At 41.6% G+C, this 27,225-nt stretch overlaps 3 protein-coding genes across 3 annotated transcripts; all 3 read right to left on the bottom strand.

Annotated features, from left to right (window-relative positions):
- Positions 1 to 192: 192 nt before the first annotated feature.
- On the bottom strand, positions 193 to 11,420 carry LOC117554083 (ataxin-1-like). The gene is given in 4 exon segments (XM_034228320.1): positions 193 to 4,049; positions 4,974 to 6,215; positions 6,217 to 7,000; positions 11,052 to 11,420. Coding segments are annotated over 3 exon segments (2,436 nt in total). The 5' UTR covers positions 6,763 to 7,000; positions 11,052 to 11,420; the 3' UTR covers positions 193 to 3,401.
- Positions 11,421 to 21,532: 10,112 nt separating this feature from the next.
- On the bottom strand, positions 21,533 to 23,899 carry LOC117554040 (protein FAM8A1-like). The gene is made up of 5 exons (XM_034228251.1): positions 23,428 to 23,899; positions 22,747 to 22,867; positions 22,497 to 22,620; positions 22,215 to 22,354; positions 21,533 to 22,115 (listed from the first exon to the last, which is right to left on the bottom strand). The coding sequence occupies exons 1-5, from the start codon at positions 23,873 to 23,875 to the stop codon at positions 21,977 to 21,979; spliced, it is 972 nt and encodes a 323-aa protein (XP_034084142.1). The 5' UTR covers positions 23,876 to 23,899; the 3' UTR covers positions 21,533 to 21,976.
- A 2,091-nt stretch (positions 23,900 to 25,990) lies between these two features.
- fabp4b (fatty acid binding protein 4b) lies at positions 25,991 to 26,944 on the bottom strand. Its single transcript, XM_034228182.1, has 4 exons — positions 26,754 to 26,944; positions 26,402 to 26,577; positions 26,223 to 26,324; positions 25,991 to 26,141 (listed from the first exon to the last, which is right to left on the bottom strand). Exons 1-4 carry the CDS (start codon positions 26,824 to 26,826, stop codon positions 26,088 to 26,090), a joined length of 405 nt encoding a protein of 134 aa, XP_034084073.1. The 5' UTR covers positions 26,827 to 26,944; the 3' UTR covers positions 25,991 to 26,087.
- Positions 26,945 to 27,225: the final 281 nt, after the last annotated feature.

Here is a 27,225-nt window from a genome sequence, read left to right as displayed (position 1 = left end):
CTTCAGTTGTCAGTGCTGGTATTCAGAATCTGAAAGTTTCTTGTGGGAAATATCAAAGCAAGCGAGAGGTGAAGATATTATCAGGCTTCTCTCTAGTGGAAACATTTATCACAGTCGCACAGCTGCCAAACCACATATTCACATACAAAGCCTTCCAAAACACACAATTCTCACACAAAAAGACACACTGCATTTTTTTCTTTAGACTCTTTTTTATTTCTTTGAATATATTTGATCAAATGTCAAATCAAACATCTGAAGTAAAGATGTAACAGTTTCTGACTAGCAAACCTCAACACCATCAAATAAGGGAACATTATTGATAATTACTACATACTGTACGTAAGACATACTGTATCTTAGCTGAGATTTATCCAACAAACAGACCCGAATTACAAAATATTTTTTAAAAGTCTTTACTCCCATAATATCCTGGTTTTGAGCTGGTGCGAAAGAAAATATATGGTGAAGCAATATCCTTTGAAATAATTGCTGATGTATTTTTTTTAATTAAACTTCACTTCAAAGGTCTGTACATGGCGATCAGTGTTTCTCCTCTCCACCGCTAACAAGGTCATACCAACATTATAATGGAAGACTTTGGCTATTTACAAATCACTGAGAGGCTGTACTGTTAGAGCACAGCTTCTCTCAGACATGCTGTACATTACATCTGTGTATTAGTTAGACTAAAACACCCCCCACCCAATATAACAAAGTGCAATTCCATAGATCACCACAAGGAGGTGAATTTACTGTCAACATCATTTAGAAAGGCTCTGAAAAGCTCGAATTTGGAGGGGGTCCAGCGTATTAGTAAGTACTTTTAATATAAACACCCACACACTCGTGGTCCACCCTCACGGAATGTGTAAGATACAGATTGCGTTGGATTTACACTACTGGGGGGCGGACCTACTTCTTGGTTTTTTGCCAATGTTCTCACCTAACTCAAAGCAATAATTGAATAAGTGTACTTCCCAAAATATGAATTTACTTCTTTAATCATCAATCCTACATGCCACAGTTGTGTCTGCGTCGTATCAGGTCTGCATTTGAAAAATAATAAAATTACTTAAAGAAAATACAAATACAGACAACAAGAGAGGAAATGGCTAAGAAGACAAACGCATGAAACAGTACCTCTATTTTGTAACAGTGAAGAATATAAGACCACATCTTTTTATAGAACAGTCACTGGGCAGTGTTTAGCCTGAGCAGTCAAACACAAACAGAAGAGAACAGTCTGGTTACTCGGTTTACAATAAACAACTTTCAGGTTATACTAAGTAAATGGCTATTGTGATACATTGCAGTTCATATTCACACACTGCATGTTGTGTGTGAGCCAAATTCAACTCTGAGGAGGACACATGTGTATGGATGTTCTCTGTAGCACATTCATGAACATTAGATCCTTACCTGAACTGACAAAAACCATAGCAGGGCCACTTTGATATTAATGGAATGATTGAAGAAGGAGGCGTTGTGGCACATACAGTACATAGGCTACATAAGGGTTAAAATATCTAAACACACACACACTGTACACTCTGAAGGATACACGTTACTGTACATGATCAACTCTGTCTGTCGTTCTCTGTATAGTAGCTCTATCAGTCATCAAAAATAAAGTTCAGATAGTTTGCCCGATGTGTGTTTACATTCCCTGCCCTGGTATATAATGTGTTTTCTTAATGATACATCTGTAGGACAGATGAGAAACAGTCAGTTGAATATTTCCATTCAATCTAACAGCTGAGGATCAAGGACACCACCACACTCCCGCTGGATGCTTCATCAAAGTGCTGCTGCTCAGAACACACACATACCATGTGTTTGTGGACACACACACACACACACACACACACACACACACACACACACACACACACACACACACACACAGTTCCTGAGTATGAACTGTAGGATATTTATTTTGGCTCTACTCTAAGAAAGAAACACAAACACTGAACTAAGAGAAAGAAAGCTGTTTTAATCAAACAGACAATAACAGGTATGAACTTAAGTAAAAATTACCATCATTGAGGAAATTAGGTTTCAATGGTAGAACCCAAAGAACATGAGCTGCTGTGAACTAAGTACATATATCTAAGGCCATAGTTTCTGTAAAGAAAGCTAAAGGATAGATCAATAGAATTGGAAGGTTAGTATCATGCCTTGTGTTTATATCTTTTTATAGTGTGTTTGAATTCAAAGTTTCTGTTGTCAATATGATGTATAGGTTATGTGAATGATATAAAGACTGCAGTTTCTCTCATTGCTACACAGCCATTTAGTCTCTTTCAACTTTGTGTTTTGGTTGTATGGACTTCAAGTATCTGGAAGGTAATATTATGTCAGTGTTTAGTTTGCTGCGCTTTTGCTAAACTAATTTAGCCTAGTTAGCCAACTATTGTTTATTATGCAATAGGAGTCCAAACATAAATTGTCTAAAAACTCACTTGTAGGTTTTAGATAGACTTTGGTTTTCTATTTGTACCGAATTAAAATGCAGAAAATAGCAGGGTTAGGGGTGGACACATGCTGTCAATGAAAGGAATTAAATACTTGTAATTTATGAAAGTACATTTGACTGAGGATCTTCATCAGAAGAAGAATTGAGCTTGTGTGTAAGTGCTCTCACCTGCGCAGTGGTATCATTTTGTAAATTGATTGGGGAGTAAGGATTGATAATTCATTGATTTACATTCAGGCCTTTTCGGTCTTAATCTGTGCAGGTTGTATTGAAGACTGAGCTCAGTTACAAGCTCACAAACACTTCTTATTCTGTTCTCCGTATGACAGCCGCACAGAAAACACACTCACAAAGGCAGACACAAATAAAAACCAGTGGCACAAAGACAGATATGCCAGCGCACACATCTGCAATGCTACGAAAATGTAAAAAATAGTTATAAAATCAAATAGAAAAACCTCAAGGCAGCAGATATCAAAGCCAAAATGATTGCGCTCTCTGACTAAACCACTCGTAAACTTCACAACAAGCCAAGTGAACAGTGAAGCGAACAGGATGAGAGTCCGAGTATGGCTACCCACTTTGTACACGCTGACATCGGGGTCTGTGCTTGTTCGTGTGATAAGAGGAATGGTTGACCAGTCTGCATCCAACAGGTTTACGTGTTTACAAAGGAGAAGCAGCCTGTGATATGTGTCTCTCAGTCCATTCATACTCAACATTCACACTGCATTCATTTTTGCTTTCAGCATTGATTGCACTGATCTCGTGTGTGATACCACTTATGAAGTTGCTCTACTGTGCTTCAAAGTAGATATCAGATTTGTGTAAAGAAAAAGAAAAACATTTACATAGTGTGTAAACTCAGCCTATATTACAGTCCTCTGGATAGACAGGCGATCAAAACAAAGCGTTAAAACCCTCAGCAGTCTATTCTTTTGCTCAAGCGCCTCTCAATGCCAGTACTGGAGTGTCCCTCTATGCTGATTTTAACCTCGTGAGGGATGAAGGAGGGTTTGGGCAGAGTCAGAGGGGGCTCCTCCTCGGCTCTCTCAGTCTGGTCTCGCTCTGGAGCTGACCAGCGTCTCTTGCGGGATGTGGGTCTCTCTTGCTCACCATATTGTGTTTTGGTTAGAGCAGGCGTGTCTGTTTTCACTGATTCCCGTCTCTCTTCTCCATTCCCAGAGACTGCCAGCATTGGTCCCGCTCCGTAGACCCCCTCCCCTGGTCCTGGTCCCTGCTCCCTCTCCAGCCTGTCTGCACTGGAAGCCTTCATGAGGAGGCCACTGTTTCTGCCCGCTGCGTTTGGACTCATACTGTTTCTTACAGTGGCCTCCGCATTGTGACAGGACTCTGAGAGGGGCCCGGTCTTCAGCTTGGTGCCCAGAGCCTGGCCCTCCGTTAGTGAGGTGGCCCTCAGGCCGCGGAGGGTCAGCGACACGCACACGTCGCCCACACACAGCTTAGCGCACGACAGCTCAAACAGCTGGGTGGTCCGGTCTGGGCAGCAGGAGGACCAGCCCTGGCCAAACACAAAGAAGGGATACTCCAACAGCACCTCCACACACACCTGGAGGTACACAACAAACACAGTTAGCTTATAGAAACAGAGTGAAACATTTATAAAAGAAAGCCCCTATGTGCAAATGTTTATGGGATTATGGACCTTGGAAATTAGTCTGTTGACGCAAGTTTTTGTTTAAAGAACAACAATTCTGAGGTCTTTTTTACAGGAGACATTTTGTTTGTGGGAGCTCACAGGTGTAATAATAAAATGAGTGATGGAGGAATAGCACGTAGCTGCTTTAGATTCAGGGTCCTGGTATGTGTGTGCTGGCTAACTTTGATAGACATGGAGTTGAGCCATTGCTATTATTAAAACCTCTGCTTTTCCTGCGTTGACGACTCAAAATGTCTGCTGTTATTAACGTACTTTTTCAGAGCCAGACCAATATATTATTGTAGCTTATTAAAGATGAATTGATTAACAAGAAAACTGCACTGACAAATGTACTGTTGCATAAAAAACAATCAATTGATCTTTATAAAATGTTGTGTAATTATGGTAACGTAGTCTAAAATATTAATATTATTATCAGCCAATTTATCAGTTGAGCTCTGTAGCACTTTATAGATATGTGGTCTAATATTTATATGTTAGCATGTGTGCTCTGCTGGAGGATAATGATATAAGACGTTTTCAATTGTCTAAGTTTTAAATCAGATTGATTTTTTTTGTAACTGAGGGCTTTATTAATGACAAGAGTGAGCATTAGGGGAGCACAAACCACAATGTTTATTACTGGTTGATACATTTTCTCATCAATTTAATTAGATTTTTAAAATAATGTATAACTTAAATTTGAACGTATGTGTGCATTGCCATATGCAGTCTTTGGGGGGGCGCCAAAGTCTTTCCCATTTTACACATAGTGGGTTACAGAATGTAACTGATGGTTGATCATACAAGAATGATGAATAAGGAAAAGCTTACCTGGGCTTTGAGCTCTCCCACAGAGAACTGTATGACCACAGCATTAGGACTCTGCCCGTTGTCAATACGCTCCACAGTGCTCGAGTCAATCTTCAGCTCACTGCTTATCTCAGCACTCTGGATGAAGTCCTCCGTTTTCAGATCCTCCACGCGCTTCAGCTCCCCATCGGCCAGCTGGATGATGGAGCCTCGCATGAAGAATGGAGGAAGCGCCACAGGGGAAGAAGGAGGGGAGACGGAGTGGGAGGCTTGGATGGAAACATGGGTGGGACTGGGGACGGGAGCAGGGGTCGGGGAGGGCGTTGACACCACCATGGGAGCCGGGTTTGAGGGCAGGACTGGCATCGGCGGTGCCGGAGCGACGGCAGGGGGTTGTTGGTTTCCATCCGGCCCAAGAGCCTCACACTTGGACAGAGCTGTGGCCAGATAGGCATGTGGCATGGCAGTGGAGATCTGAGGGGTGCTTGTAGCAGTAACAGTACGACTAATCTCAATTTCTGTGCCGTTATTGGTGCCGCTGACTGGGATGAGAAGGGACTGACCGCTCGGGATGACCAGGTGCTGAGGCAGCGCCGCATGGTAGCTGACACCATGCTGATTTGCACTGGTGATATAGCCAATGATAGGTGACTGTGTGGAGGAGTAGAGATTGGCTGGCATCTCCTCGTGGGGAAGAGTGGTCTGGATGACTGTGTGAGGAGCAACTGACTTAACCAAATCTGAGGAAGAGAGGGAGGTGAAGGAAGAAGATCTGGACACTGGTTTCCCCAAGATGATGCCTCCTTTCTCAGTCTGGACGAAGGAGATCTTATTTGTGCCACAGTCGCGGTCTACTCCGTGGTTGGGCTGGGCCACCAGAACCAGGGAGGTCTGGAGTCCTCCATGGTTGTGACCGTAGTCTGCAGGCAGGAGGATGTGTCTCGCCTCATAGCTGTGGACTTGGTGATGGTTCAAATGATGACTGTGAGTTTTAGTCTGTTTGATAAGCTCTAGTTCCCCGTTCAGTAAACCCTTACCATGCCCTTCTGGTCTCTTTCCTATTGAACCATCTGCATACTGAACCAAGAGCTGAGAGGGAGCCAGGGTGAGTGTTTGAGGGAGGACGGTTGTGTGAGGGTGGAGCTGGAGGTGGGCGGTCTGTGAAGACATCGTGTTTCCGCTGACAGTCAGAGGTGTTCTGCTGTCCAGATGAATGTACTGGCTGGTGACCTGGGGAGAGCCCGGAAGTGACACCGGAGTCAGTTTCTGTGGGAGAAAGGCCTATTTGAAACTGCTGCTCCCCTTTGTTGTTGGGGGAGATGAGAGCAGTGGTGTAACCATCGAGATGGGAACGCTGTCCTATTGTAGAGCTGTTATGTGCAGAGCTAGCATTGGCTGAGATGATATGAGAGGAGATGTAGCCGGCGTAGGGTCCGGAGCTGATGAACTGAACGTTGGGTCCCAGCTGAGCGAACTGGATAGTTCCGGCCTGCTGGGGCATGGCGGTGGGGTAAACCGCCGGCAGAGAGGTGAGGGGCATTGCAGACAGAGGAGCGGCCGAGGAATAGATAGAAGTGGCAGGAGAAGAGGAGGAAGTTGAGGAAATCGTACATCTCGGGCTCTCTGCGTCCCTGGACCTGCAGCGTTCACTGGCTACACTTGCCAGCCAAGCTAGGTTCTCGGTGTGGGGACTGTCGGCCATCACCGCAGCTGGAGGGGCTGCCACCACCACCGGCCTCTGCTCCAGAGCCAGGATCTCACGCTTCTTTGGTGGCAGGCATCCATTACTGCGCTCTTGATTGGATTTCATTATGCCAGCGTGGTTTTAATATTCCCAGGTAGTAATTCTAACTCTTTCTCTCTGCTCCACTCAATGGTTATGTGCAGCCTTTCTGTGATCTGTGTGGCTCTATTTGTTTTCACTGGTGGACAGCTCCAGGTCTCAGACCAGAGAAGATGGAATCACTCCAGCTCACAAAATGAGCTCCATAGACTTCATGAGGAATCATCTCTGACAGATCCACCTCCTCCACGATGTCGTCAAGAATCTGATGGGAGAAAATAATCTAAAATCAGACACTCAGGTACCAGCACATAACAATGAACAAGCCCAAATCCTATACTAAACAGATGTTTGTTGCCCTCTTTGACAGCTTCTGTATCGATTAACTTAATTTAGCTTGACTTGATTTTGTTCAATTCAATCTTATTATGTGGACTGCCGAACTAGCTCTCATAGCACAGCCTGTAGTTGTGAACCATTATCACAAACTGTGCCTACAAAAAACTGCATGTTTGAGGAGTTGTTCTTTCCAACAAGGCGGGTATAAAGACAAAATCGGATATTTGTATGTATTTCTATTACAGTGGCTTAAGGATCGATTACCTATCTCTGAATAAACCCACAACTGCTTTCTTTTAATAGATATTTGACATTAGATTCAATCATAACATTAAGAACAACTGATAAGCTGTACAATTTAAGAAAACAAGTGGACAAAATAACTGCAGGAAGTTTGGGTAAGACGAGCAATTTGGATGAGTTTTGGCCAGTTAATTTCCTGTGTAAAAGTGTTTTGGTTTTATATTACAAATATAATACAATTATAAGTATGTGTCCAGTTTTTTAAAATTATTATTATAAAAAAATCCTACATACATAATATAATTATTTTTTACATAAATCAGTTTAAATAATTGCTTGGCCATCCCCCATCAAGTATTCATATAAAGCTTGTGTTTAGGTGTTCAGCGTGACATTTACTGTGAGATTTATTTTTAAAAACACGTTAACCACTGAAAATCTGAAAGACCTTGCGAACCCCCATAAAGCTTTGGCCAACCCAAAGTTCAGAACTAGTAGTCCAATGCATTTGAACCTCGAAAGATGTCCCTTACGTTTTTCCACACTCACCTACCCTTTAACATTAGTAGTGATATATGACATACAGGAAAGTACAGCGTTGTGTCATCATTTACATGTAAAAGTGCTCGTTCATGTTTTCACCACCAGGCAGGAGTTTCCTGAAATGCGGTGTGTGTGTGTGTGTGTGTGTGTGTGTGTGTGTGTGTGTGTGTGTGTGTGTGTGTGTGTGTGTGTGTGTGTGTGTGTGTGTGTGTGTGTGTGTGTGTGTGTGTGTGTGTGTGTGTGTGTGTGTTCATGCTCATCTGTACAGGGCAAGTGTGCGTTGCTGTCGGCTGTTATCTCGCTCCAAGCTCTAGGGTAAGAAAGCAGAACAGAGCGAATGGATAACAACACTGAGTAAAAGCCTCAAAGGAGCTCATGTCTTTGTTTTAACTCTCCCCTGCCATGCTTTAAGTCAGTGGGGCTACTGTAAATATAACATCCACCTTCACACAGGAACTCTGGGTGAATGGGCAAATCCGAAAAAACTAAGTGAAAACAATATGGCTGCAAATTTGATTATGGAACATTTGGCAAGAAGCATAAATGGCCTCACTGAAGTGCTTGACAATATTTTAACAATGGCTTTCCGCTGTTCCCTGTTTGAGTTGTGTTTCAAAGTTCAAGGAAATACGAAAGGGGACAACAACATGCGTGTGGTTAGGTGAGGGAAGACTGAAGGCTGTGTACTGCAAAGGCTCTTTCCTTACTATGTCAACAAGCCACAACAGCAGCTAGCCATTTTCAAAGTTTGAGTGCAGGGTCACCCCAAAATGCAGTCTTGTATACTGTAGAGTAATGTATGCATAAAATAGCTACAACGTGCACACCCAAGAGAAAAGAAACAATGTGCAATACATCTATTATTTCCACAACAGTGACATACAGCCTGTAGCTTTCTATACGATTTATTTTCCAGATTGACTGTTCTTTCCTGCAGGCTTGTCTGTGGGTCAATGCACACGACTGAGTTGTTCATTAACCAGAAGCACCACAGAGATGGAGTGTATGACACACTCACACACTCACACATTCATTTTTCTCCCCCCTACATTCCATTCAAAGGTGCCGGTGTATTTGTCAGTCCTATATTGTATTTTCATACAACAGAGGAGGTTCACTACAGCAGACATCCAGAGACGTGTTACATAAAGACAGAGTGGGGAAAACACAGAAGGAAGCCTTGGTGAATTTCTTTGTAGATGCATCTACCTCTAATGTTAGCTTTGACAAGGTCACCGCATCTAAAAGCAGAGAAAGCCTCCATGCAATTCATCTAACCATACAGCCTTGTAGATCTACCAGATGTAACAAAGGGGGAGAGCAGAGCAGAGCTGGAGAGAAACAGCATCAGAAAGAGGAGAGTGAGGGGGAGGAGAGGGAGAATAGCAATGTAAGATGACAGAACTGTGTAGAAGGAGGAAAGGGAGTATGGGGGGGGGGGGGGGGAAGAAGATTAGGGATTGAGAATGATGGAGAAATAATGGCGAATAGGGAGAAGAAGAGTGCTGCTTCTCCTGACCCACATTGAGTGACGCCTGCAGCATCAGAGCGCCATAGCCTCCGCCTGGCTGAGAGATTCCCGATCAGCCGCCACTACAGCCTGAGCTACACTGTGCAGCATCGCTTAGTGGCAACAACCCCACCTCAGCAACGGCGTGTCAACACTGTAATGACATCACATCTGAAGCACAAGTACCTCCTATGATTATAGCACAATAGGAAGTCAGCATGATCTACTTTCACTCCCAACGTAACAGATTGGACAGCCAGCTCTCAGAGACGGTGTCTTTCTTTCCCTCGTATGACCCGTACACAGCACTCTCTGCACATGGTCACATACAGCGCAGCAGCCAAAAGATTTTCCAGTATCGGCCTATTATTAGAACACTGACACCAACAAACATACGGCCTGTGTGATACTATGGAGAACAAAGGCGAGCTTTCAAGACATGACCAGCATGTCACAAAGAGCCAGACAGCACGACAGCCCCGAGTCAGACCCCTGGCCCACGACTGTCACCTCTAAGACAGATTTGAAGGGATGACAACAAAGAGTGAGCGGGGACAGGACTCTCTCTGTTTCGCTCATCACACTGATGCTTTTCAGCTCTGACTGAGTGATCGAGCCAGCCTTGCATGTGATCCTTCTACATACTCCAAACCAGAGGAATCGCCGTCACTATGAATGCAGGCAAAGGCGCAGAATAGATGTTCTCATTCAACCTCCTCTCTGTTGTCTCCAGGTGAGAGCCCCCCCCCCCCCCCCCCAGCAGTTACATCTCCTATCTCAAGCAGCAGTCGCCACCTTCTCTCCTCCCGCCTGAGCCCCACTATTTACTCCTCGCATTGATCCACACACGGCTTCATAGCAATAACATTTCTCTGCAGTAGGATGATGCAGGGGGAGCGATAGAAAGGCAACAACATCGTTTAGTGATAAAAGATGCAGGACATTCATGCATAAGGCTAATGCAATGACCCTGGAGTGATACACCTGTTGTCACTCCTGCTATGCATCATGTTTCACCTGCTACACCAGTCATAGATACACAGTGAATACCCCGTACAGCAAATGGCTATATATAGAAAACAAAAACATAATTATCAATCTGAGCTCTGCCATGAAACAGAGGGGGAGGTACTGTGGAAGACAATATTACGTGCGTGCATGTGTGATTTGCTGCATACAAACTAGACCTCCCCTCTGCACATTTACAAACAGAGAGGCTTCAACCACAGATCGATACAGTGTATGGCTTATTCTAATACACAAAAGAGCCATTTTACTGCTGCCCCTTCTCTGTACAACAGTAGTGCCTGTGCCTTTAAGAGGCGGACCGACCGTGTGGCAGACTAAAGCAGACAGTAGGAAAAGGCAGTGGGCTCAGGCTGTTTGTCTTTGCAATGACTCCAGGGTTCTGCATCACTGTCCCACACACACCAATCACACAGTACACAAGCAGAGCGGGCATCCCTCTCCACAAGCAGCCCCGACCAAACAGGGTCAATGCTGCTGAATCCCACTACGGTGACTCTGGACAAATGCTTTGACCGTAGCCTCCGGGTGCTTTACAATGACAGAGAGAGCGCATGAGTGTAGTAGCAGGGCAGAAAATACTACTGTGCCACAAATCAAGAGGAAAAGACAACCCACCACCCCTCCTCTGGTTAGAGTACTAAGAATAGCTCACCAGTCTCTCCACAGCCACTGCTTGCAGAGCATGTCCAAGGATTCTTCCTGCCTCTCAGTGTATGTGTGTGTGTTGGAGACGTGTTTCTGAGGAGTCCTCTTCCTGAATCTCTCCTTTGTGCCACTCTCCTCTACTGCAGCCTGTGTTGTGGCTGCTCCAGCTCTGCCTCCCTCTCTGGACTCTCGTGTTTGGAGGCAACGCTGCCCCTGCAACGGGCTGACGGCGGAGGAAGTTCCCCACTGCTGAAGCTCACACCACGTCCTGCGTTCAAGGCTGCTCCAACGCGTGTTATGCAAGGCCACCAGACCGCCAGCTCCCTATCTGCCTGGCTGCTTCTCTCTCTCTCCGTTTCTGCCTCTCTCCCTTTCCCTCCCTCCCTCCTATTTCTTTCTCTCTCTCAGTACTCCACTGACACAGCTCCTCCCCCAGCCAGCCGCATCAGGTATTCATTCAAAAAAACACACTCTACTTGGCTTAGAGCCCAGACTACGCTCACACAGAGAGGGAAGGAGGGGGAGGGAGCAACAGACGGAGGGTGGAGAGAGGAGAGAGAGAGAGAGAGAGAGAGAGAGAGAGAGAGAGAGAGAGAGAGAGAGAGAGAGAGAGAGAGAGAGAGAGAGATCCAGAAACATTTGCTCAGACAGACATACTGCATGTATGTGAATAACTGTGGGATATATGCAGACACCAATGACACATGCACGTACACAAACCGCCTAAGGATTAAATTGATCAGTGTGTTGGCACGTCACAGCTGTTTTAATTCACAGCTTCCTCCTTGTTCATTTTCATATGCATTTTCCCTGCAGAGACAAATCTCTTCCTAATCTGTCCTGTGAGCTGCTCTACAATTACAGTCTCAACCTCTATCCAGCTGCAAAGTGAGAGTACCCTGCCACCCCCTCATGTCTCCTCAGGCCTCCCCATCTCTCCCCCCAGAGATATTTCCCTCAGTGCAGAGAGGCAGCGCTGATAAACACCCCCCCCGTCCAGCCACTTGGCACTGGCGCCCTCCTCACCCGAAGGCCTCCTCCTTATCCTGTAAAGCACACAGCGGAAAGAGCCAGACTGCAATGGCTTCAGCATCAGGCCAGAGCCAGCTATCTGCTCCTCTGCAGACAGGACAAGCAGGGTGTCCTCCATACACTGCATACTGGGGGAAACTCAGAGAATGCAACCAATCACATATTGCTGCTCCTTCTACAAAATAAGCCTTGTAATGTACATAGCTAAACACAATGTTGTGCGTTATGTCATGACTAAATTGCATACATAAAATTGCACACACACACACAGCAACTGAGAATGATATTTTGTATAGAAAGGCAGTCAGTCCATCCCAATCTGCTGAAGTTCCTTGTAAGTACACAATATTATTTCCCCATACGTTTTTTTTTACATTACAACATAAGGAGTTAAGATTGTTTGATCCCTCGTACCTACATGTATCAGCAGTACTCTACTAGTAAACCATACAAAACAATTACACTGCAAATTGGAAATAATGACTCTGAGTGCGAGAGGTGTAGTCTGAAGCGTAACCAGAAAGTATTTAACACAAATCAGGATTATATAATGTTTGTTAACATCTTGTCATCTACTACTCAATACGATTGGATGCTGAGTATTGTGGTCCAACCTGACAGAGGGGTTTTGCTAATCTAGTTGCATAATCTATGTTATTCTGAGCACACACACAACAAAGTGATACATTCCACAGTGCACACTTAATGAGAGGGAGTGCTCAAACTATAACTAGATCTATGTCATTTTACAAACATTAAACTTCTAAAAGGAGAAGATACTCTGAGGATTAGGAATATAAATGTGGCTAAAGTAAAAATATTCATGGTAATAGCAGTTTCAGCATAAGCACTCCACAATACAACCTCAACAAAGCAATATAGCATTATGTTTACATTCCTCCATTTTTAAACACAAAGATGTCTGTTTGCACTATTCAGTCTATGTTTGCACTGCCTCTCAGGGCTCTCTTACTCATAGTAGCCTTTAGCAGGAAACACAATGGACTCAAGTGGGCTACTGCAGGTTTTAACACTGCATGACCTTTACTGCCAGGCAAAACCATAGGGCAAAACACTAGTTTCAATTTAAGGTCCGGGTTAACTTTTTAAAACACACCCTCATCACAAATCTAAGGAGATGAAACACCTTACCTTGATACTGATCAGTGTCCAATATCCAAGCATCTTTTCCCACACACTGTGTTCTGTATCCTCACCATACACTCACTGGGGCTAAGTGAGCCTCCTCATGCAGCAGACATGTCCAGACATACACTGATCCTGACCTGATCCTGACACACAGCAAAGGGAAGCATGTATGATGCAAAGTGTCACAGATGAGAAATGGCTACTGTTGGCATTATTGAACTTTTGCACAATTATAGATTTTTCTTCACTGTTAATAGAATTAACATTAAAATACCGCAGTGTTTGGGTCACGCTAGCATAGAGTTGGAGATGGTTTTATATACTAAAGCAGTGGTGGAAGAAGTAACGTTACTCACTTCGGAAACTGATAGCAACGCTGCTAACTATTGAATAACTTGCTAGCCATGTTAGCTAGCTGGATTACCAATAATAACACATTGTATTGTTTAACACCGCTAGCAAGTTGCGATGACGTTTATTGACTGTTTCCTGCTCTTGCTGGATCTTTTTTCTCTCTCTATTGATAGCCTGACTTTCCTATTTTAAATGACATTTTTGATTCAAATAAAGTCCTAAGCACTAGAATTGACCAAACCTACCGTTGAAGTTGAAGTAGACTGAACTGTGCACATTTAGAGGGGGAACGCCCCCTGGATTTGAAACACTTCTCAAACTATTTATTTCCCCACGCAGAGTTGGGTGAAGTTAGAAATATTTGACATATTCTGAGGCAAATATTGTAGGCCTACTTATACTCCAGTAGGCAACATTTAACTGTATATGACAGCTTTAGTTTCTAGTTACTTAGTCAATTCACAAGCTATAGTCCTACTCAGCATAAGCAATTCAACTAGAAAGATGAAATGATCAACACATTAATGCATAAATACAATCATTTAGTAATATTATTTTGAATTGGACAATTCTCCCTTCATGAGTTGTTATTTTACCTTTAGTTCTCTAAGTATTTTTGTCTGTAGGCCTATACTTTTTTAGAATTTGAATGCATATTTTACACTGTGATATTGTTATACTTTTAATTGAGTAGAATATTAGTACTTCTTCCATCAATGCCCAACAACAGCAAACATTTAGGCTTTTTGAGGGCCTTGTACATGTTGGGGCAATAGTTAGCCCCAATATTCCCCTCACTAGGATAGTATGTGAAGCTGCCTATATCAGGTTAAACCCCTGACAAGTAATAACAACAAAGCCAGAATGAAAATTAAAAAGTATTGGAGAAGGCTAAGTCTTGGAGCAAACTTCAGTTTGTGAGAGAAGCCAATGGGAAATACGAAGCAACAGTAATAAAGAGGATGGAAAGCGGAGTGTGGGTGGTTGGATTAAAAGGGCATCTGGTATCAGAGCGGGAGGTAAATAACCCTGGCTGGATAGTTTCTGACTGAGAGCAGCAGACCCGTCTCTGCTGTGGCGAGCTCCTGTTTGGAGGGAACAACATGCACACTCCACGCTATGTGGGGAGAATGTGAAAGCGCTTGCTGCCATGGCAACAAGGCAGCTCCACAGTCTCCAGTCCCCATTAAGAAAGATGGGTGGCAACGTGGCTGTAGCTCAATGGTGGTGTAGCATGACACGCTGAAAGAGCCTATTGAAAGCCAGTGAATTCAGCAGTTAATGAAAAGAGCAAAGGGACAGCAAATCCAACAGGCAGGTGATAGTGACCTCACCTCTCTATTTGGGTGCATGTGCTCGTGGGAGAGGAGTGTGAACATTACATCCACTCAGCTTCATTATTGTGATCAGTACGCTCAAAATCTATGAGAGATGGTCCTTGAATTCCAGCTGTAATTGCAATAGGGCAATAATTGAGTGCCTACTGCCTAACATGGTTTTAAATTACCTTGAACATTATTAAAATAATAAAATGTCTCAATATGAAAGGAATGGTGGGTGGGCGACTTGAAACTCTGAAAATGAACACGTGTGGTTCTTCAAAATACACATACATCTTTGATGGTTTTTATAAGGTCAAGGCCCTTCATTCATAGAGTTCCGTATATTTGTAATCCTTTTCTGTAAACTATACAACTGTGTGTCATTTTGCATCAGAGGCGCAAACTTTGGAAATGTTTTGGTTCACGTATGGTACGAATGTTTTCCTTGTACAAAACAAGTGTAATGTGATTCATAGTTGAGGCAGTGGCTGTGTGATCTGAGGGAGTCCATCAACCTGTTAGATCCTTCAAAAACACAAGATATTCCTCTCACATGATAGACAGCAAACGTATTATTAGAAAGTTGCCTGATTCTTCCTGGAAAAATCGTTGTGGTTTTGCTGTAGGAAGACATCAACTAAGTTATCTTACTCTGTTGCATGTAGATACTGTGCATGTGGTGGAAGCCAAATTCAGCAGAACAAAACAGATTTCATCCTAGTGCCAAGACTCTTTTCATTCAGCTAAAAATAGCAAGCCACTGCTTGCGCACGTCTCCAGAACATAGTTTAGGCAACCAAAGGATTGGGTGGGAGTGATTTGTGGAGGAGGAACACAAGCTTCTGAAGGAACTCAGAAGAGTTTGTTCAAACACATGAACCAAATCAATCAGAAAAACACCAAATGGTTTAAAAAAAGACTGAGCACAATGTGCATCCAGGAAGCAAAGTTAATGTTTAGTTTCCTAAGATATATGCGCCAGAGAATTGTTTGATTGTTTAACAGCAAGACAAACTATGCAGAAAGAAAATTCCCTTGAAAACATTATTTGTTTTGTTTTTTTGACAATAATGTAATTATAAAGTACAATTTACAAGTAATCAGCATGCATCCATGGCATTGAAATGACCTCAGTGACCTCTGTGAAATCCTGCCCACTCCTCCTGCTGTGGTGTTGCTTCAATACCAGATTCACACAACAGAGGGCAGTGTATGGACTTTATAACCTGCAGTTTAGGGTTGGATGCTGTACATTAATCTTTAATAAAAATATATGTTTATCTCAGCATTAACTTCATTTTGAAAGCAAACTAATAATTGGATACAGCCACTCCCTTTTACCTTTCATGCTTTATTTACACATTCTTTTGTGAACATCATCTTTGCGGTTTAAGTCAAAACCATACTCATTCTTAACATTTGAGAGAAGAACTTCAATACTGAAGTTTACAGCTTGGATTTTGTGTTGAATTCCAATATTTAATAAAACATAGCCTTATTCTTATTACACACTGTATGTATATTATAATTGTAATATGTACAGATGTTATGGAAACATGGGTAATATAACACCAACATATAAGTGAAATAGGTTTTTAAAAATTCATATAATTGAGGCAAACAATACCGGCTTGCACTGCATTACAAAGGCAGAAAGGAGTAAAAATACGACTTGTTGTGGTACGCCAATAAACCAAAACAAAGTACAACAAACAAACAAAGTATAAGAAATTAGTATAGTTCAGGGGTGCCCAACCAGTCGATCGCGAGGAGATTCCCAGTCGATCGCGAGATGTGTCTAAAACTAGAACAACAATATTCTGTTTTATCGTTAATGTCCTGTAACATAATCTTCCTATGGCAGAATAATGCACTTGAACGCATCAAAGCTTTGTGATTGGCCGGCGTGACCCCATGTGTCGGGGCGTGGCTGGTGGGCAGTGCACTATTTCGCTAACGTTGTCCGTGTCAACAGGAGTAACAGTCCGCACACACACAAGACCGCAATTATGGCAGAAGCAAAACATATATAATTTTCACTCCGAGTGGGAGGATGATTATTTTTGTATCTATTCCAATTCAAAGTCCATCTGTCTCATCTGCAATGCGAGCGTAGCTTTATCGAAGAAGGGTAATTTAGGAGCGGCATTTCAAAACAGTGCACAAATGCTACGAGACGGAATTCCCTCCTAATTCTGCCCTACGCTCCAAAAGGGGAGGGGCCTGAAAGGACAGCTAAATGCACAGCAGTCCATTTCCACCAGGCCCAACAACAAGAGCAAGGCTGCTAACATAGCATCTTATCGTGTCAGGCACGTTCTTGCGAAACACATGAAGTCTTTCAAAGATGGCGAAGTTGTGAAAGAAGCTTTCCTGGAGGCTGCCGACACGCTTTTGGGGGACAGTAAAAATAACAGAAGCATTTCAACAGGTTTTTGATATAATAAAAACTCAAGTTAGATACCGTTATTAATCAGCTGTAAGTTTTAGTTTGTTTGAACTTATTCATTATGATTATTGGACAAAATGGTATAAGAATGCAAACTTAAATTGATTATAGTCTATCATCAATTCAGGTTAAGAAACTAGTGTTGCTTGCATCCTATTTTAAAGGCATTTCTTTTTATAATCTACTAAAATGCAACAAAAAAAGGGTTTGGTTCTATTAATTTTGTCTTTTTTATTGCACTTTGGCAGCAGATTCCTGTGTAGCTTCAGATCTGAGTTGTCTTATTAGTAAGCCTCATTTATACTGTTGTAGCAACACTATTTGTATATAATGGCAAAGAAAGGGTTCAGCATCTTTTCTTTTTTTCCTGTGTCATATGTGGCAGCACTGTTCAAGGTTTCTTGAAAACATTACCCACTGTAGTGACGTGTGAATAAACTCCAACTCTGTTTCAACAATACTGTTGTGTAACTTCAGTTACATATTTGTATGTGTGTAGATTAGAAAGAGGTAAGATAAAGGATCTGCAGTATTTTATGAAGTATTAATCGTACAAAGGTCAGTTTTATACAAATAGAAATGTGTATTTACCCGATAGTAGGCTGTCAGTAATGGCTACGCCTCTCGATTTGGACTGGTAGATCTCGGCAGACTGGCAACTTTAAAAGTAGCTCTCGGTTCAAAAAAGGTTGGGCACCCCTGGTATAGTTAAACTTTAACTATGTTGAGACAGATAACTTTTTCACTCTGTATTCCCTATTGGTCTCGTGTTCTTTGGAGGTCTTAAGGTTGTTGTTTCCATTGTATTGTAAATAATGCAGCTCTGCCAGGTGTATGTGTATTTCTGCACCTTCTTAGACCATCAGTGAGGAAGTGGATCCTCGTCACAGACTTTGAGACAAAGTTCAGACAAAAGTTGCTAAGGATTTTCAAGGTGATACCAGGAGGCCAAAATATGTTACGCTCATTTCTACCCCTCTTCCTTTCACTTCAAACATATACATTCAGCTTTTGCCATTGGATATTTTGTTACCCTTAAGCGAGATAATCTGAGAAGGAAAGTAAAAGCCGATTCTCTGCTGTAACCAATGCAACCTCCATGGTTGTCTTGACAACTCAAGGTTCTTGCTGCCTCAAGCAGAAATCTACTCTGTTAAAAACATAAACACCCGGAAACCATAATGGTATTTTATGTCATCAAAACGGTACGAATACTGTACTGCAGTGCTGTCTCCCAACAAACACACACTCAACGTCTTCATGCTTCTACACCACTCATCCACATTTTACTCATATCATTTTCACCTCATTAAAATGAACTTCAGTACAGGCAACGCACCATTTTGGAAAAGTTTATTTATAATCTTGCTCTTATTTATTCTCTTGAGTTAATTCCTAACTTTTTAGCATTGTAAATGGAAGTACATCCCAAATGGTACCGTGCTGATGTGATGCTCACATCCATTTTAGATTGCCTTAGGGGCTTTGTAATAATGACAGGGTTGAGAAAGGCAGCTGGATTTAAAGATTTTTGTTTGAAAATAACAATCTTCCTCCTTCTTTTACACACTTTCCTCGACAATAGTTTTGGTACCTTATAAACAACATAACACATCCATAAATTAATATTCAACATATATTCTCAAATCAATTACAATATGTTATATACAGTATGGCATAATTCATTCCAATATTCCTCAAAATAATAAAAGAAACGTACAATGTATGTCAAACAGTGTGCACATTTATACATTCATAAATGCTTGTGTCCTCCAGGACACCTCAAGTGTTGGAGCAGGCGTTTGCATCCCACCCCAGTCAACAGGTCTCCTCTTCATGATCAGCCCTCTCAACACACTCAGGCAGAACCCAGCCAGCCAGTCTGTAATTACTGACTCCACTTGAGAGGAATTCTATTGGGCACACTGGCAGAAATAAAAACAACCGGGTGCAGCATTTCAGTTCACAGCACCTTTCCATAACTTCAAAACACCTGGAGCTTGCTGATGTGTGAGTGAAGAGCAGCAGCAGCTGACATGTTAGTACATCTTAATAATAATAATACATTTAATTTCAAAGCGCTTTTTCAGGTGCTCAAAGACGCTACAGTGGTGATAAAACGAGATAAAATAGAATAAAAAATATTAAAACAGCAACACAACATAATTCACAAATTAAAAGCCAATCTGAAGAGGTGTGTTTTGGTCAGTGTTTTGAAAGTGCAGTCTCTGATGTGTTGTTGAAGGGAGTTCCAGAGGGTGGGGGCAGCGATGGAGAAGGCTCTGTCCCCCCAGGTTCGGAGCTTGGTTCGTGTGGGGATAGAGAGGAGGTTCGCTTCTGATGAACGAAGGCTGCGGGAAGGGGTGTTGTGGTGGATCAGGTCGGTGTGTTATGAATGAATACTGACCAAGAAGGACACCAATTGTATAATTCATAGAGCATATTTTAGTCCAGTTGAGCCCAGACTGTTTACCTTATCCCTCGGCCATGTGGATATTTCAGACACAGACACATGGCTGTCAGAGAAAGCTGTGAGGCCTCCATGCTGCCTGAGATGACTGTTGTTAAAAGAGCCAAAAAGGGTGGCAGAAACTCAGGCTGAATACCTTACCAACTCGATGCCGTATGGCATGCCATGTGGCACCAAGGAACTCGATTTGTCAAGCAAAGCATTAAAACATAGCCACAGAACATGGGGTAGATAACAGACTAATGTTTTTGAACATAGTTGCAGTGATTTCACTTCATGTCTCAGTTCAACTTATTGGTCTACCATATATTATGTATTGTAATAGTAAGAGTCAGTTATCTGCACTGCCATCATCATTGGATTTCTGTGACACGTTGTCTGTGTTTCACAATAGTTTTTACCAAAGGTCTGTAATATATTGTAGTAATTATGTTTCCCTTGAGCTTTCCTAAAATCTTTCTCCTGCACATTCCCTTTGGATACGAGCCAAGGCGTGGATGCAAACATAGATTACAAACATGCCTCAACTCCAACCACAGCAACACTCCCTCATCAATATTCAGAGCAGTAATGGTGGATAATGTCTGCCCACACCTTTCTGTTCCTCGGTAAAACCTATCACAACTATGAGTTATATTATTCCCTTGCCTACAGTAATGGCATGGTGCATGGCAGCAGCATGTGGGATGGGGGGGTCACTCTGTAATCTGGGGCTACCATCTGTGGCTGTCAGATGAAGCTGCCACTTACTGTGCCTAACACAATCACCATGTCAACTCATTGGCAACAATTAGAGCTTTAGCCGTCCTCTGCAAGTATGGATGACATGCTATAAGAATGGAGGAGACATTTATTGGAACAAGTTGATTTAGGTTGTTCCTTAATGAGGTAGAGAATTATTCACTTTCTGGACAGATGTTTTACTGTGATTTACATTAAAACTATTGAATGCAGGTAACCATGCTTTAAGCTTACAGTGCATGTGCATGAGGCATCACCAGATGGGCAGAGCGATATGTGATGACAAATATACACTAGATGGAGCCAAACTCCACTAACTACTATTTCATCTTCTTACAACAGGGAAAGAAAACTATTTAGAATGACTGCATTTAATGATTATGTTACAAGATTAATTGATTTATTTTCTTAAAGAAATTATACTGGGGTATATATTTTAGTGTGAGAGTAGAGACGATTTTGGACACAATCTTAAAGTTGTAAATGGCACACTAAACAAAAAATATATAAAGAAAATTAATCTTAGGCTGACCACAAGATTCAAAAGCAGCTTTAATGCCCCTTTCCATGAGTTAGAAAATAACACATGAAGACTTTTTAAACAAATGTTTTGGATTATTTTGTGTTTTGATTGTTGGTGGAAATCACTGTCTGAAAGTCCAGTAAGAGTTATCGAACAGCAGACAAGATGCTGAAGGACAGACATCTCCAACATGCAGATAAATAGTGGTGTTTTCATTTAATTTTCTTAAATGCAAAAACAGTGAATCACATAAACTGTGTAATACATAATATTTTCTGCCACACACTTGCTGTCAGAGTAAAAGGAAGATAAATTGTGATTAGGTTTACATTTCCTTTGAATACATTTAAATGTGTTTTAGAACCACAGCATTTCACCATCTGAAAAACACGATCAATAGGCATCCATCCTGCATTACGAAAGTCAATGACTGAAAAATCAGGGCAAACAATTCTTAAGACACGTTTTAATACAAATAGATACAGACGGTATAATCTCATAAATTAATAGTTAGCAACTTCAATACTGCTTGATACAAGACATTCACCCTTAATCTGAAAGATTAGTATTTAAAAAGAGGCAAATGTTGTATTAATGAAAAGGTGACATATGCCATCCTTATTCCTGTCTTCAAAGTAGACATTAACTTGGCACATGGAACAGTTTCTGAAAGCAGCATGTAAAAAAATACATGCAGAAATACAGTGTGTGTCCGAGATAAACCAAACCCAAGTATTAAGGAGCTGAAATAGTTCATATGTGTATCCAACTCTCATCTTAATGCTCCTGTGTTTTCTGCTGATACCCTGAAAGGCTGAGGTCTGGGTTCTGCAGGTCTTTTTAAACACACACAGTGCCTGCTGAGTAGGACTTTCTTCTGGTTTCTCCTGCGTCATCTGGAGCGCTTGACAACAATTGTACCAGCTACCATATCATAAACAGTCCTATTGTGCTGGAAAAACAGAAGTGTGATGAAGGCGGGGAAAAAGAAGGCAATTGAAAAGTTCTTGTTCAAGGCTCGGACAGTTGATCTGCAGAGGGAGACAGAGACAGGCATTAGCAAACAGGAGAGAGAAGGTCATGTTTATTGTGAAAATTCCAAAAGATAATCTTTAAAATGAACTACTCACGCAGACAGAGAGACATTAGTTGCGGGCACTACAAGCACCCTGTTAGGCTGAACCAGAATAGATGAGTCACATTTTACAACTCTGAGTCCAACAAGAAACTTCCCCGGTGTGGCTCCTCCTGCTCCCCAAATGCACACAATCTGATGAGAGAATGGTGCTACTTTAATGCATGGCGGCTTTTCCAAAATGTCCAAAGAAACAGTTAACAGTTAAGATTAAGACCACGGTTTTGTTTGACTTTGTCTGTCATAGCATGCTCAACATTTTGACATGAGTGCTCACCTCGTAAAAACACACTAATATCCTGTACACAAGAGCAACAAGCATCATTTTCTGTAGCTCCTCCATGGATGTGTCCTCATCGATTTCCTCCACTATGAAATGCATGGCAAACTTGGAAACATCTCTGAAAAAGATGAAGCATTTCTATTATATTAATCCTAAGGGTGTTTATTCAATTACAGTTAAAGTTTAAAGGGATACAAACACAGGCCTAAATATTGTTTCATCAGCATACAAGTAAGAAACTCACTTGATTCCACTCAGATGCATAATACTGATGATAATAGTTGCTTTGATGAAAAACAGTATGAAGAAATCCACCACCTCAGCCAGGAGTCTTTGGAGAGGTGAAGGAATGCTATACTCCCGACCTGGCGAAAAGTATAGCAGAAAAGAAAGTCAGGCAGTTATAGTCAACTCTAAGTCTGGCTTACAGAGATCCAGTTCCCAAAGGTTTTGAATAAAGTATTTTAAGTATGGTAACCATCTTTTCGTTTGGTTTTTTGGTACGGTTAATAAAATATAACTATTTACCTGAGACTTGTTTAGAATCAGACTCAAATTCACCTTTATTGGCCAAGTGTGTCTAAACCATTGCTTTCTATGCATGGACAAAAAAATAAACAAAACAGCAAGTAACAAAGATGGGCAAATAAGAATAGATAAGACCTCAAGCACAAGTACCTAAAAAAGAAATAGAGAGAAATATTATACCAATAACCAAGCATTAAATAAAAGGAAAACGTTTATCTTTGTAGGCCTATATGTTAAGAGTTTTTGTAAGTTGTAAACTATCAAAATTAGTGCAAAAAAAACGAATAGACATGGACTAGATGATTGTATACAGTATGTTTAGGGTGGGGGTCTATAACCTCACATTATAACAATTTGGAAACTTAAAAAGTCAACGCAAAGCACCAGCAGCTTGTACCTGGTCTCTGTGCATTTCCGTTCTCCTGGCGCTGCTGCGGCTGAGCGGTCACCGCAGCCCCACCGGCGGCTTCACCTGCCCGCGAGGAGCCGGCAGGTGGATAGCTCGACGACGGAAGCCCAAACGGACCATTATACCAGTTCATTGAGTTGATATCAAGCGGTGTCGTCGACGGTCCAGTCTCAGACTGTAAGTAATAAGGGCAGGACATGGTTGCCACCCAGCTCTGCCAGCTGACATATCCACTGTAGTACTGCCACATCCAACCCTGCAGCTTCTCGCAATACTCTGTTGTGGTACAGCTTTCACCAGCGTCTTTCTTAACTTTGACATCGTTCTGGTGGTTTATTCGTTGCTTTACCTCGTCAACGAGAGGCTTAACTGAGTTCGCAAAAGGTTTATTCTTTACCTTATCGACTTCCATGTTTGTGTTTTCTTCGTCAGCCATGTTTGATGAGTTTGACGTCACGTACGATGACTTTCCGGATCAACTCATGTGGCAGCTCACTAAAAACAAACATTATGGTCAAATAATCCTTATTGTTTGAGACTATATTGCCTTCAAATGAATAATATATGTCTTTTCTAAAGACAGACAAACGCTCATGACACTTAAAACTCAAATAACATAAAACATTAATAAATGTTGCCCCAACTTCACCCCCTTATGAGAATATAATGGTACTGTCCAATCATGCCTGCTATCACAAGAATCAGCCACAAGGGAGTAGCATTTCTGCGAGAAATAAACTGCAGTGAGCTTTTGGCTATGAATATTACATTATTAGTTTTGGGGTAATGAGATTTTTCTGAATTGTTGTAGGTTTGAGAGATATGTCTAGTTTCAAACCTTTGCTGGATTAATCACTTCACATTGCTTGCTGCTACTCATATTTAAGCTGTTTGATGTATCACTTTGGGTCCTGGTAATATTTATTTAAATGTTGTAATATTGATGTTGTATGGTAATGATTTATCAATTATAACATATATATATATATTTGCTATAATATGACACATTAAATAAGTGCATGTCACCTTTTTACACAAAGCAGCCAAGTTGAATAACAATCTGATCAATTCATCAGCTGATGGTGTGATTGTGTTTAAAGGGGAAACCCATGTCAAAGGAGGTCTGGTTGTATAAGCCTTCTTCCACACACTATAGTAATTGAGCTTGATCATTAACAATAGGGTATTCATGAATCTAAAATGAGTGGGAGAATTTGACATCATTTAAACCCAGTTATTTTTCTTTGTAGGTAAGTTTGAGAAACCGGCTCAAGATACACTTTTTGTTATATTCCATGGAATGCTCTTAACATCCCGATAGCAATGAATATCTTAAGTGCTTTGACAAGCCGTAGTGCTGTAAAAGCCGTAGTACTTAACATCCCGATAGCAATGAATATCTTAAGTGCTTTGACAAGCCGTAGTACTGTAAAAAGCACGACCAATCATTTTAGCCGGGCCGGCTAAAATAACTGGATGGCCTACCTGCCTTCCATCTGGGCACAAACTTATCTCGTGCCCTCATTGGTCATTTGCGCGTTCGTGTGTGTTGGAGGAGGGGCTCTGCATATGGCTCTGGGGCTCTGTAAGGAAGTGGCAGATTTTTTCCGGTTGTGTATTTTCAAATTCTAGCGCACTCGAGCTGGTTTCTCCAAAATTACCTACCCTTAAGACCCTTAAAAAAGAGCATTTATTTAGACGGTGTTACACATTATTTTATATGTAAAACCATTCATGTTCAAGATATGCCAAATGCCTGAATGAATGTGCATGGTCTTATGATGTAACAAATCGGCTTTTTATTAGTAGATATTGTTTCTTGAGCACCACAATCCTTCCCTTGTCTGGAATTTTAACAAAGAATTTGGGCCTCAACCTATTCCCCCAAATAACCCTAATCAACACAAATAATGTGCACTTGCTTGAGCTCCACATCTTTGCTTCCAAGACAAGAGGGGCTTGGCACAAATGAGGGGTCACTGCTTTAACCCCAAGCAGGGATTTGGCCTTCCAACCACCCAGTCACCCACATGAGGGTTGCTCTGATCAGACATGTTTTTCTTGTTTGAACAAAAGGCCTCTGTCAAGCCCACTATCCACATCTAAAGCTTTAGAGATTGGGAGGATGGAGGGGTTTAAAACTGGTTAACTGGCCATTGTATCTTAATTTAAACCAACCCATTCGAAGGAGCAGATTTTAAAAATAATTAGATCAGGTCTTATTTACTGATTTTGTTAATTCTGACCAATTTAGTCATGCTTTGAACATTCATTTAGCAATAAAAGCCTAAAAAATGTAATTGACCAAAAATACCTTTTTTTAAAAGTATAAAGAGGTAGCATGCAAATCCTGATTGTTGAACCTTATGTTCCATAAAATGGCTGGTTCTTTTTCGTAGGCTGTATATAACGGTTTTTTTCAACTGAATTAGGCCTACAACTTGATTTATGCACAGTACTTGATTCCCTTGGTTCCTTTTAAGGACAGTCAAGTGTAGTCCTTTTCTTCTGGGTAAATAACAAAAAGTAAATAAATGAATGCACAACTATGACAGATTTTCACAGTTCAGACTTTATTTGCATGTTTGGCAGTAGCTCATTGCATTTGGCGTCTTGTAATGTGAAAGTCTAAAACAACTGATGTTTGATTATGCTCCTTTCTCATAAATCCTCACTGCAACCACGTCATCCATGACACATTTCTGTTGAGACAATGTTTAAAAAGTTAGAAATCTTACATTATAACACAGTTTAAATCCATCCACAATATCTTAATTACTCACAGCTGTTAGTTTTCCTTCTTGGATCTCTCTTTCCAATGTGGTCTTCTTGTCCTCCCACGTCTGCTGTTGCACGAGTTTGCCATTCGCACACGTGATCAGGGTCTGGAAATCACGTTTGGTCGTCAGAAACACAATATAGCGTTTATAAAAATAAAGCTGACAGACAGAAGATGACCCACCTTGGTCTTTCGGCCATCTGCAGTGGTCTCATCGAATTCTTCGTTCAGTTTGAACTTGATCTCCGTGGTCTTGAAAGTAGTCTCAGACTTCATTGAAACCATCCCAGCATCATCCACGCTGATCACCAGATTAGGCTTTGCCATGTTCCCCATTTGCCGGGTGGCGAAGCCCACACCTTCAACAAAACGAGGGTTAATATCAAATGCTGTAAACTGTCTGATGGTGTAAATGATGCTATGGATGCTTGTCGAAAACTTCGATTCTCCCACCCTTACATTTAGACTTGTAATGCATCATTAAAACCACCCCCTCTTGTTATGATACTCTTACAATAATTAAATATATCCATACCGATTGCCTTCATGTATTCATCAAAGTTCTCGCTGGAAAGCAAAGCCCAGGTTCCAACAAACTGCTCAACCATGATGATGAAGATAAATCTCAGTCCGCTACACAATCAAATATATTTCAGGTTCACAACTGAAAAGCAGAAATACTGGCGCCCAGGGAAAAGCTCATATTTGAAGCCTGATCAAGTCTGCTTGATTCAGAGCTATCCAATCAGCAGCAGGCTGCGACGTTGCCATGTAAACGAAAGGATTAGGGGGCGTGGCTATTGAATCTGATTTTGATGATGGTTTAACCTTTATATATAGGCTACAGTCTATGGGTTTAACATGGGGTTTGATAGGAGGGAAAATCTGGGTTTAGCCCAAGTCTGCTGACTATTCTGCATTCATCAAGTGGATTTAGTGTTGTGTGAGGTTGAATGTCGCCCCTGCAGAAGTTAAGACCCAGACAAATACACAATACAAATACAAAT

Source organism: Gymnodraco acuticeps, unplaced genomic scaffold (genome assembly GCF_902827175.1).
Source record: "Gymnodraco acuticeps unplaced genomic scaffold, fGymAcu1.1, whole genome shotgun sequence".
In the NCBI taxonomy this organism is placed as follows: Eukaryota; Metazoa; Chordata; class Actinopteri; order Perciformes; family Bathydraconidae; genus Gymnodraco; species Gymnodraco acuticeps.
This window is presented reverse-complemented; position numbering and strand designations above follow the sequence as displayed.

Coding starts and splice junctions, on each gene's coding strand:
- LOC117554040 (XM_034228251.1), bottom strand. CDS start 23,875: ATGGCTGACGAAGAAAACACAAACATGGAAGTCGATAAGGTAAAGAAT. Junction 22,355..22,496: donor TATTAGTGTGTTTTTACGAG/GTGAGCACTCAT, acceptor TTCTCTCATCAG/ATTGTGTGCATTTGGGGAGC. Junction 22,116..22,214: donor ACTAATGTCTCTCTGTCTGC/GTGAGTAGTTCA, acceptor CTCCCTCTGCAG/ATCAACTGTCCGAGCCTTGA.
- fabp4b (XM_034228182.1), bottom strand. CDS start 26,826: ATGGTTGAGCAGTTTGTTGGAACCTGGGCTTTGCTTTCCAGCGAGAAC. Junction 26,578..26,753: donor TGAATACATGAAGGCAATCG/GTATGGATATAT, acceptor GTTTTGTTGAAG/GTGTGGGCTTCGCCACCCGG. Junction 26,142..26,222: donor AAGAAGGAAAACTAACAGCT/GTGAGTAATTAA, acceptor TTGTCTCAACAG/AAATGTGTCATGGATGACGT.